Source organism: Dermacentor variabilis, chromosome 1 (genome assembly GCF_050947875.1).
Source record: "Dermacentor variabilis isolate Ectoservices chromosome 1, ASM5094787v1, whole genome shotgun sequence".
Taxonomy (NCBI): Eukaryota; Metazoa; Arthropoda; class Arachnida; order Ixodida; family Ixodidae; genus Dermacentor; species Dermacentor variabilis.
The window spans coordinates 101257188-101269982 of NC_134568.1; the positions used below are offsets into that span (position 1 = coordinate 101257188).

Here is a 12795-nt window from a genome sequence, read left to right on the forward strand (position 1 = left end):
AAAGTTTGCTGCTACTTTCACCGCTCTGTGAAACAGGCCCCCATAAAATGAATTGATCATGGCTGCTGACACAACAGCGCATCATGTAGAGTATTCACATAGTTAAGTCACAAATACCATAGTAGCAATCACCTGAAAGAAAAGTTTCGTGATTAAGATCGAGAGCCAATCAATTGCAAGCGATGAAATGTTTCATGGTGGCCCTCAGTAGCCTTTATCGACAACATGGCACACCCTTCAAGCAACGGTAGCAATTGACTGTAGTTATGGCGAGGCACGCATTGCTCGTGAAACCCATCAGTTCACTACAACTTCGAATTGAAACCATACGGCAGTTTTTTACAGCGTCAATTGCAATGCCTAAAGTATGCTCAAGGTACTACAGCGCAGCTTAGGCTGCCTGGAAAAGGAAAATTCCTAGCACCTTTCTGCCTCATCATGTCTCGATCCAGCGAGAACTATTCGTTTCATCAGCATATAAAAGAGAACCTCGCGAACCTTCATAAGGAAGACACCACAAGCCTTACATATTTCATTTGATTTTTGACCCTCCACCAGGGAATTACAATATCCTCAATATGTCCCATACTACCGTATTTACTCGCATAATGATTGCACTCGCGTAATGATCGCACCCCTGAATTTTGTCATCAAAATTCGCTTTTTTTTTTTATTTCCCATGTAATGATCGCACCCCGAACTTGCAGCAGCAATATGTCATGTGTCAAGTCTAGCTAATAATGATCGCGCTTACCATCTGTCGAATGCTACGCAAACGACTCAAGACAAACCAAGCGGTCTGCACGCGCCAAACATTCTTAAGCAGATGCCCGATTTCATTCCTTTCATCACTTTCCGCACTTCCATGACAAAAAAAAAACTACAACCACACTTGCCTTTATTATGTGTAGGCTTTATAATGGTTGTGGTCAACAACAACAAAAAAGGCGCCTTTTGGTTCTTCTCATCTGCACTCGTTGGCACGCAACAAACCGCAAGCAGCAACGATAGCAGGCATGTTTACACTGATAGGTTAGAAGCGTTAGAAGTGATAGGTTAGAAGTGAATTCATACGCCGACGCTTGTAACACAGCTAAGATATACACCCACCCTTAGCGGAAACATGCCGTATTAGAATAGTAGTGAAAACAAATTCCGCAGTTCCACAGCATGCCTGCTTGTGTTTCTATGTCACTGGCAGCTAAGTGCACCCATCTGTTTCTGTCCCCTCAAAGTGGACATGGCTGCGTTATTGCTGCAGGCTTGCTGATATTAACGATATTATTCATTACAGATACGGAAGAAACTGTTTCAATGCACGTAATGTACTCGCGAGAAGAAAAAGATCTAGTTCGGCGCGTTCGGCTTACTCCGCCGGCCGCCATTTTTGTTTTGGTGTCCCACACTACATACAACGGCAGCTGCCTATTTGTTGACCTGTTGTCATCCCGCAGCAAACGCAAAATGAAACTTTTTTTTTTTCGGGAAATTTAACTCGCGTAATGATCGCACCCCTGAATTAGCGTCAATTTTTTTTTTACAAAAAAGTGCGATCAATATGCGAGTAAATACGGTACTAATGAATGACGCTTCGCTTCGGCTTCTTTCTGGCTACAGCCATACACTCCAAAAGGCATATTCCACTCAAAAATTTGGGCCGAGCAGCCTGTGTCAGTTCGCCAAACAGATTCGTCATGTATATTCCTCAAGCAACAAGCACCAGTAAATTGCTCACGTGATTTGAACATGTAGCACGGAAAAGGGAATATATATTGGTACATTCCTTTTCGTATTCTGCAAACAGCTGTAAGCCTCAATTAGCTTTACTTCAATTTACTGCCACTTAAACACGTGCAGAACCACCTAATTTTGAGAAGCAGTTAAAGAAGCAAGTAGTGCTGGCAGAATCTAAACTGTATTGTTAGTTAAGTCCCAGTGCTACTGCCAACACAAACGGTATTTTCTAGGTAAATCTCTCTCAAAAGCTGTAGACAATCGCCCACATTGTCACACGCTCCTGTAATGTCTAAAGAGGCCACATATAACGGTCTGCTTTGTACTCTTGATATTTCAATACGCTGAGTACACTCATTCGTTGCTTTTGCAGGCCACCTCCAGTCCTGAACTTGCTGCTTGACAGCCAATGCAATGACTGACTTCTGGCACAGGGTCAAATGCCTCTGAGTTTAAGGGCAATTGACACTGTATACAGTTTAACCTCACAATAGCGAAATCGGCGGGGAATGCAAAAATAATTCACTTTCACGAGAATTTTATTATTGTGAAATGAGATGTCGCAGGTGGATTATGTGTGCGCACAGAATGAAACTTTGCTGTCAAAATTCCGTTAGCCTACTTTGGCAAGCTTTGCTCGAGGATATAGAAGCGCATTGCCGCGAGTACAAAGTGTGCCTCATATGTCAATCAGCAGGGGCAGCACCGCCATGGACCAGTATTCGTGGTCAATTGCTTTCCGAGATACTACCATTTTTGCGAGATTTTGCATAACTTGGCATTGGACACAAAGCAGCTGTGCTCCATGCATGTAGTAGCATTTCTTCAGCGCATGCTGTTGCCCGTAGACGCCAATGCGTCCGGTGCCAAGCATGAAAGCGATTGTATCTCGTATACCCAAAGGCAATCGATCAAGATTACGGCCCCTTCGCGCAAATCTATGTCCAGCGCCAATCCGCACGCGATGCCTGTCGGGTGGCCCTGACACCAGCGTTTTTGAAGCAAGGGATACATATTCCTGGACGATCGCTCAGTGACTGCTTGATGTATCGCATTCCATGGTGCAACTGCCATCTCAAGTGGCATAAACGATTCCACGTCAGTGGGACGTGGATTTCTTAGTTTTTACTGCATTTTCCTCGCCGAGGTGTACTTTGTGTCCAGTGCACTGCACTACGTGTGCAAAAACCGTCGTCACATGTCGGTAGCAACATGCGGGTCACTTCAAACAGGCGATCAACAAACAAGACGGCAACCATGGCGTGTTTCCGGCACACGCAATTGCTTTCGACGCTTGGTTGTTCTTGTAAACAAAAATGGCAGTGTCCACGCAAGTGTAATGCGGTGCTATTTTACACAATTTTAGTGCAAAACAATCGATTTGAGCACATTTTGGAGCTTGCTAGCCTTGTGCGAGTAGGTAATATGTGGGGTTACGTGCCGGCAAATTTTGTTGATGCAGGATTGTAGTACAGCAACATTTTCACTGTCAATATTTCACTGTCACAAAAATTGCGTTGTCGCAGAATTTCATTATCATGGGTTTCAACTGTACTAAAGCACACGTTGGCGAGAACCAGACAGCCAGCGGGAATTACTCAGTTTTCAAGTTAACATGAGTCAAATACGCAACCTTATACTTTAATGGCTTGCTAGTCTAATTTTAAAAGGACACTAAAGTGAAAAATGTTTTTTTCTGCATCAGCAAATTACCGTTCTACAACACCAAAAACACCCCTCTTACAATGATAAGACGTTTGGTAAGCCAGAAAAAGCGCAAGAACGAAATACAGGTGGCGACGCCTACTTAAGTTCCCGCACCTGGGGGCTGTGACGTCTTGGATTTTGATGGCATCGTCTAGGGCCTACTAATTATATAAAAAGCGGTGCAGATTGACTACATTGTGTTCTAAAGGAACCAAATATTAAACATGGCAAGTTTGGGGAACCTTTATTCAGCCAACGCGTCCCAAATGCGAAAACATACTTTGGAATCCCTGACGTCACACTGACGTACCGGCGCTGGGGCTTCGGCGCGAAATTCAAATACTGATACTTGGACCTTCGTTTTCTTATCTAATAATCAAACTATTTTTTTTAAATGACTGCCTGCAGGGTTTTCAAACAATGCTGCATTAGTCTAAACTGATTTATTGTTTCACTTTAGTGTCCCTTTAAGCATGAAATGCTTTTAGCTCCCATTGCCAGTGACATTCAAATGACCTTCAGCCAAAAGCCAGAGCCGTTATCTGGCCACTCAAATGAGAACATCCAGGCAACTAGTCAAAATTTTTAAAGATGCGGTCTCTGGCCCCCAACCCTTTGTATAACCACATTACATACGGTAGTTACCGCCCAAACAAGTTACAAAATATATGGCTTCCTTAAATTTGTTTGCGCTATCACTTAAAGGGACACTAAAGGTTACTATTAAGTCAACGTGGACTGTTGAAATACCATCACAGAAACCTCGAAACGCTTGTTTCGTGCCAAGGAGAGACTTATTTTAAGAGAAAATGCGTTCTGAAGTGTCCGCGTACCTCTAGCGCAGTTCAAATCGCCCGCCCTCCGATCGAGGAGTACTGACATCATGGTCTCATAGTGACGTTGCGCCATCGGTGAGTAGAACGGCGTCCGCAGACGGCGCTACGGCTTTTCTGCGCAAAACGCAAACGCGCGGCCAGAAACAGAGCCAAGACAGAGCCGACAGCAGAGTGAAAGCGGGAGTATGGTGGCTAGCGGAAGGAGAAACGAATTACGTCCCACATTACGTCCCACGGCACACGGAGAGTCCGTTTTCGTTAAACTATAGGCTGCGGCGAGCTCGCAGCGTGGTCGGCGTGGTCTGTGAGAAGTGACGAGCCTTTTCGCACTCGCAACAGGGCATAAAAAAGTGCGAATCGACGCAAAACTCGGCCTAGAAACGTGCTTCGCCACAACCAGGGCTCAATACGACCCAAGGTGGCACGACCCAGATGTCGTTTCCCGCACCGCCACCAGGCGCCGCTACTATACCTCGAACTCCAGCGCAAGACACCCATAAGCTGGTACTTCATTCTATGACGCAAACTTCGACGCACGTCGCAATGGACCCTGACACCGACAGATTGGCTCGCGATGGTGGGCTCAACTTCAGCGATTTGAGCACCGGCGAGCGCGACCTGCTGCTGAGGGCTCGCACTGCCGGCGTCGTTGCGTACTACGACGGCGGCCTCGACACCGGCTCTCCGGAGCGAGAAAGCAACGAGGGCTTCCCACGACATCACATGGACGTGGCATTCTCGCTGCTTGTTCCAAATGAAAGTTTCGCGAGCCAGCAGAACCCTCACAGTACGACGCGATCACGAAACTACTGAAACTTCAAAGCGTGCGCGGCGCAGAGTCGAGCGAAAACGAAACCGTTCGATCACCCATACTACTCAAGGGTAACGTCAAAATGTTATTTTTTCTTTGAATCGAATAGACGTAGACAAGTAGCATTTTTTTCCGTCTTATAATCGAATGAAATTATATTTTTAATACGAGTAGATGAGTATTAGTAACACAAATTATGAGGAGTGCTTTCGTCATCGGGCTAGTACCGGAATGTCGCTGGGGGGTCTCAAATCGTGTCATGCATTTACCTCAATTTCTCGGTTACTAAAGCTCTGTTCGCGATTATATTGACGCCTTAGACGTTCTAGAACATTGCTCTACCGCTTTAACTTGAGTTTCTGGTAACCTTTAGTGTCCCTTTAGGCTGTAACTTATAGTACGCTGAAGTTTTATTTGTCATTTCCTCTAGTGGATGTTCGAAAGGCAGATACAGGGCTTACACTTCCTTGTTGTCTTTTGGTGCTGAGCGCTGAACACCTGCGGTCCGCGAGTTTCATGGCACGGGTTTTGTGTCGCCTCAAGAGGTTGCGCCACGCTGCGTGGCGCCTTCTTCAGGCACTTCTACCTGCTGTCGTGGCTTAGCGGTTATGGTATTGCACTGCTAAACACGAGGTCGCAGGGTCAAATTTCGGCCATGGCAGCTGCATTTCAATGGAGGTGAAATGCAAAAACGCCAGTGTACCATGCATTGGGGCACATTAGAGATCCCCCGGGGGTCAAAGTTTATCTGGAGTCCCCCACTATGGCGTGCCTCATAATCAAATCATGGTTTTGGCACATAAGACCCCAGAATTTAATTCATTCTTCTAGCTGGGCAGTGAGCTCTGTCTCTCTGGCGTCTTTAACTGCCTGTCGTGTGACTTTCAGCCGGTTTTCTTCTAGCTGGGCAGCATCCATATGGGGTGGTGTTCCATTGCGAACATACACTACAGCCATTTTAGGATTGTGGCTGGTATCATCTCCAGCCAATCTGCTTTGCCGGTTGCCATTTCATGCTTACATCTACTCTCAATTACGGGAGAGTCAGCAAATTTTTTTTACCATTGACAATGTAATTGCGATGTTCCAATATGCTAAAATAACCATACTAATAACCATAAAGGCATGCATATATATCATTATTCTATATTTGAAGCTAAGGATTTGTATTCAAAAATTTGATATTCGCACACCCCTAATTTTCAGTTCGTGTTGCTTCTGGCAACATGCATGCTCAAAGAACAAGATGCAGGATTGAAAGGACAGATACGAACAAGTACTTTGGCCATCCCTTCCCTTCACTCATAAACTCTATTCATGATGCGATACCAACTAGCCTGCTGTCAAGCATCGTTAGCATACTGTACCGCTGCATACTCACCACAGTAGACTCTGCTAGAGAGCCTAAAGAATGTGAAAAGTGATTTGCACCATACAGTTGAAGCAGTTTAATTACTGATTGCTAGCAAAAAGTGTCATGCACGTCACTATCGAAAATAAAAAGAAAAAACGCTGTATTTGCAGCTTGCTGACTCCATTGTATGTTTGTGTGTTCCTCGAAAGGCAAGTCCAATTATAATCGAAAGGCTTTTATATCAGAGAAGTTTTCTCTTGCAAAGGACATCGATATGAGCAGGCTTAGCCATGTTATAAACAGACCCTTCATCATCTTATGCATACATTGTTTATCAATTGTTCATCCTTTTTCCGGGGACCACTTTCACGCGCTAACAACTTAAGTTATCCACTCAGTGCAAGGCGCACCTACATGAATCTGTACTTTCTTGAATGTTATAGTTCATTCTATCTATTGCTTACGTTGTCACCGAACCTTGTGTAATTAGAATGTATGTGCAATGTGAATAGCGTTGTGCTATGCTGAAGACACACGGGCATCAGCGACTATGCTGGAGCCTTCTACGAATTATGTATAAATTGTGGCACTCGAGGTGGCTGCCCCGCGCCTCATTCTTTAGCTCCCGTGCAAACCATGCTTCACCCTCGTGACGTCGTGTCACCATGTGAGCACACATTACCGGGACGCACCCTGATTGGCCTGCTGAGTGGTGGCCCACAGGTGCCCTCTCTATCTGAGCTCTCTTCCGCTGAGCACTTCATTGTTTTCGCACTTGCTGGACTGCTACCCGGTTAGTCCTAGTGCAGCAGGTGCACATACCCAGTCGGGCCTGCATTGAGCCTTTGTCCGTAAGCGCTGTGACTGTTGCACTGCGATGCATCTTGGGTTAATGAACCGGTGCTTGTTGACTATCTGATTCTGGAGCCTTCTCTGCGCCGTTGGCAAACCATGCTGTAGCACCTTTGTGCATTTGGAGTGGATTAGCGTCACACGTTGAGTGAGCCTGCTGCAGTCTTATCTTGATGAAGGAGCAAACATGCTTCACCCGCAAATTAGATTTTCAACGATCATCAAGTATGCTTGCCGTTATCACTGTGCTGAGTGTTACTTGCTTCACTGGGCCCAGGCTTGCCCAGTAATTAGTTAAATTTGTAACTCACAGTTTTGGCACTGCGTCTTTCTTCACCGTCACTGCATGAAAATATGAGGAAGCAAGTCCTGAGAGAGAAAGAAGCACTTTTTGCTTAAGTTCAGGGTATATTTTTTAAAACATTTGTTGGCCATTTGAGCTCATTTCTTCTACTATATTATAACCATTCTCATGCCAGCTGGGATAGAAACCATCATTTTTCCTCTCCTAACTTTGGATGCAATGCTGCCTTGTCTTGAGGCGTGACAGTTAAATATGTTATGCAGTTGCACTGAATGATCTTATTTGCGGCTAGAATTCATAGTAAATACTGTTCTCAGCTATAGTGTACTGTTGTTTTCGAAACATTGCCTGAAATACAAAACATATTATTGTGCATAGTGATTTACTCATTGATATTACCATAAGTTCCAAATGACACTTTCTCTTATAACAGGGCTCCACCAAATTGGATGTTCAGTGCAGCAATGTGCATTGCTCAATGTGGCACTACATTTGCCCTTGTAATAATGGTATTAGACTTTTCTTCACATTAGCTTCAAGGCCTCTTTCTTTATTCTTTTTTCCTTTCTCGTGTGCAGGTTGTATGGCTTCAAGATTCACCCTCTGGCCTACCAACTACAGCAGCAAGTAGCAGCCAACTTTAAGGCGCCGATTCGAGGCATGAACTATGGCAATGGCAAACGTTGAAGTTTCACTTCACCGGCCTCCCTGCAACGCTCACCTCATGATGCTTTTGCCACTCCAGCATCACTTTTCTTTGTCCTCTTCTTGAAGCCCCCTCTTGTCTACAGTGCTTTTTCATTGTTCTCCCCAGTTCACTGGATGTTTTATTGTCTTGATACATCCGTGCACATGGCCCTTTTGTTTTTTAAAGACTTATTAGTCTTAGCAAAGCATCCTTTGCTTTTCACGACTGGTGAAAGTGAATTGAAAGCAGTTGTACGAGTGATGCTTTGCAATCTTGACAGCCATACCTTCAAGCTATCTCTTTTGTTTAAAACTCATCACGTTGATTGAGAATCTGATTGTGCTATACTCATTGGTATTTTCAAGCTCTGTTCATTATCAGCAGCTGGCTCTGCATGTAACTGCTCAGCTTCAAGTTTACTTCTGGCCTCTTGATGGTTTATCATCGGGTCCTGCAAAACAGCTACTTGTCAGCCACACAGGTCTCATGTTAATTGTTGTCTTGCTTTTGCTTCACTTTTTTTTTTCAAAGATTTCACAAGAACAATTTTAGATTTGTTATGAGCCCAGCTGCAGAAGTTTACTTTCGTTTAATTTTTTTAAGCAGGGGTGTGAGTCTTAGACCAAAAGTTTTTAAAATCTTTATTCATCGAGGTATAGTGCTGAAAACTTGTACATGTATGTAATGTGATATGCTTATTTCAAATAGAAGGTCCATTTTTGTCTATCTCCTTTAGTTCAAAGTTTTTGCAAGCTTCCTTTAATGATCATCTGCAACGATTTGCAAGATACTATTTCCTGATATTTTGCTAAACAGGGTACCAGTGGCTTCTGTACGATTCAAGGAATGCAATAAGAGCTTCCTTATTGCTATGCCGTACTTAGAACATGAGCTGTGAGGTATTGAACTTGAAACATGAAGAAGTGTTTTTCTGGTGGCTGCCTTTTGACACCTCACAACTTTTTTTTTTAGGTAAGGCGGAGCAATAAGGTTGGTCTTATTGCATTCCTTGAATCGTATAGAAGCCATTGGTACCCTGTATAGCAAACTTTCAGGAACTGATATTTTACAAATCTTTGCAAAAATTATTTAAAGGATGTTTGTATGAAGTTAGAACCAGAGGAGATAAGCAAAAATGGACTGCATATTCAAAATAAGCACATAAACATCACATATATGTACAAGTTCTCAGCACCATATCTCAAAGAATAAAATTGTTTTGTTTTTTTCTAAGACCCACTTCCCCCCATAAGCCTAGTGTAGTTTTTCTATTGGTGTGCTAGGTCTGTTGTTTTAACATAGCTTCTTACAACTGTTACTTTCTTGGGTTCTACATGCCTTCTGTTAAATTTTATGTGCAGAAATTAGCTCATCATATCTTTCTACAAAGGTTGCGTCCAGTTGGCCAGAAATGTATGGAAGAAACAATATGCAGTGACTTCTAATTTTGTCAACGTCTAATTTTGAGCCATGATTAGGGCTCTAGGAGACATGTGCATAAGTATTGTCTTCCAAGCTGAAAGAACATTTCTGTCCAAAATACCTAATGTATTGATATAAGTTGAATGTGTTTGAAACTGAGATTTATGGGATGTGATGTAAAGGCCTAGCCAACTTCCAATACCACAAATTTTTATATCGCAGGAAATGGCTGACCATGGGAGTTGTCTGTTAAGGGACCTTGTTTCCTTTTTTTAATTATTATTATTATTTGTTATTACTACTACTTCAAACACTTGTAGATGGTGTTTGATGTTTCTGAAGATAGCATGACATCTGTCAGCTTTGAGCAGCTGTCTTGTCAACAATGTGAGAAGTCTCCCACACTTGACATAGCTACACAATGATGATTAGGCATTCACTTGGAGGTTGTGTCTGCTGTACCTGCTAGTGGACGCTGTAGGTACGTTGCCAGTCATGTCAGCCAGTCGTGCTGTCATTCTATCAAAGGACCAAGTCAGTACACAACACTCACAACTGTGGGTGCTAAAGTCACTCCACAGCCGCTTCACCAAAGCGCACATGGTGCAGCCTGCTGCATGCTCTGAAAACAGTAAGAAATACCTAGAATTCTAAATTACTGTTCAGGTACTACTGGTCTGGCACAGTGGCCATGAATTTTTGAGCGTGATAGTCTTGGTTCACCATTTATTTACATAGTGTTGGTAATTTTGCTAGCGGCCAGTAATAAAATAATGCTTGCCAAAGTACTGAAGCGATGATGCAGATACTAGAATATAGCCTGAAACATGTCTTACTGAGGTGCTGTGCCATTGGTTATTCCCCAGTTGTATTGCTCACTCTTGGTGAATAGGAAGGGCTCACTGTTCTTAAGGAGTGTCAGCTAAGTGCAGTTTTATGCAAGAATGGCTTGTTGCATGTCATGCTAAGTGTAAAAGGCCTGCGAGAAAGCAGTAGTTTAACTTGCAGATACACAATTTTCCTTGAGCCAGCTACACAAACTTGGAGCTTTGTCTTGACAGATGCATGTTATAGGGACACCAAAAAGTTTACTCGATTCAGGCTGGTAAAGTAAACGCTGTTTTATTGATTTTGTGGGAAAAGGTTGATTATTACCTCACTCCCCTTTTTGGAATTTCACGGCAACACCTGGTACGTTGGTGAGATATTGTGCATCTCAAAATATTTGCGCATGGTGTTAAGGCCATTTTGAAACTTGCTTTTTTTAGAGAAGGAAATTTCTTTACGTGTTTGCTTCTTTTTTTGACTTGCCAAGCCTGTAGTCATGGCAAGAGTGGCCATTTTGGTGCAGCTTGAACCTAACTGCTGCCTAGCTTATTAGTGTCCCTTTTATTTACGAATATCTCCACCTTTCATCATGTTGACTTCAGCTGTCCTTTGATGATTGTGTTGTTAATGTGGCTAATAGATGATGTTAATTTGGCTAATAGAGCTACAGCTGAGCCTTGTGTGACTTGCTCTGCACCAGAATGTCCAAGTGAAATTTTAAAATAAAGTGGTTAAGGTATGCTGGAATACTACTTGAAAAATGTGTAGACTATTTTGTTTCTATAAATGTTGTATCTCTATTACAGGCTTACTTGTCAAAGAAAAAAAGAATGACAATTTTTTTTTCTCTAGAATTCAGTTGCAGCTGAAAAAGGTATTGAAATCGAGTTTACCAGAGAGCCAAAAAAAGTTTGGCAGCATGTTACACCCTTGTAAAACGTCATGGCAAAAGCCTGCTGCACATGTGGTAATGCATTAAGTTATACGATCGGAGGGGACAGACTTTTTTTCAAGACATAACGAGCCTCAGTGTGAAGTAAACGTATGGTGCTGTAGGTCAACCTCCTCAATAACGCATGTGAGCACTTAATGCACTAAAAGGTTCTTGCGTTCTCTCTTTTCGTCTTTCATTCTTTATTTCATTAATTTTTTTCTTTGTTCTTTAGTTTGTTCTTTCTTTCGTTTCTTCATTCATAGTCGGCCATTGCGTCTGCTTGCATACAGGGGTATGAGCCATCCCTGATATTTTTTGCTTAACTGGACTAGACGCCATTTTTTTTCAGGTATGAGCCATTGCAGAGAGCCACTTAAAGGAAGCTTTAGCTCGGGTGTTCCTATGTAAATACATGTAAAAGCAGAATTTGTTTTTCTCGGCAACCACTGCACCAAATTCGCCGAGGTTTGTTACATTTAAAAGAGAAACTTAAATTCTGGTGACTGTTTCTTTTGGATTTTCATTTAGGTTGTCATTCGTTTATTAAAAAATGGCAAAAATTGCAAATTTTCAGAAGATAAAACTATCAAGATCAACTATCAAACTATCTGTTACTCAGCAGTGCAAAATGATATCACAATTCTGTGAATTGCATCTAATAGTACATCTAAAGTGGACAAAATTGATATGTTACACATAAATCTCGAAAAATTTAGCAATAAGGAAATACAGCTTTTGCAGAACCCTTGTACACAATGTAACGAATTCATGTAAGATATAAATTGACATATCGAATTTGTCCACTTTGAATGTTCTAAAAAGTGCCGTTTACAGAACCGCAATACCTGTTCGTGATGCAGAGCTATTTGTAACCTTTGCTTCTATAGCTTTTAAATTTTTGAAATATTTCTTTAGCGAAATGCAGACCATAAATCGAAATTCCGCTGCCAACAGTCACTAGAATTTAACTTTCTCTCTCAAATTTAACAAATTTCGTTAAAATGGGTCCAGGGGTTATCTAAGAAGAGCGTTTTTGCATTTTACATGTATTTGAATAGGCCACATCAGAGTTGGAACTGAGCTAAAACTTCCTCTTAAGAGGAAGCTTTAGCTCGGGTGCTTCTATCTAAATACATGTAAAAGGAGAATTCGTTTTTTTTCGGCAACCACGGCACCAAATTTGACAAGGTTTGTTGCATTTAAAAGAAAAACTTAAAATCTAGTGACTGTTGGTTTCTAAATATTGAGTTAGGTGGTCAATTTTTTATTAAAAATTCTAACGCAACAGAAAATGATAATACAATTCTGTGAATTCTATCTAATAG

General features: G+C 42.3%; 1 protein-coding gene across 1 annotated transcript in view; it reads left to right on the forward strand.

Moving 5' to 3' along the window:
- CkIIbeta (casein kinase II subunit beta) overlaps positions 1-11288 on the forward strand; it is a 73602-nt gene extending 62314 nt beyond the window's left edge. The window contains exon 7 of the mRNA XM_075691404.1: positions 8177-11288. Coding sequence (XP_075547519.1) covers positions 8177-8285 — 109 coding nt within the window. The 3' untranslated portion in view covers positions 8286-11288. The remainder of the gene's footprint in view (positions 1-8176) is intronic.
- The last annotated feature ends 1507 nt before the right edge of the window (positions 11289-12795 follow it).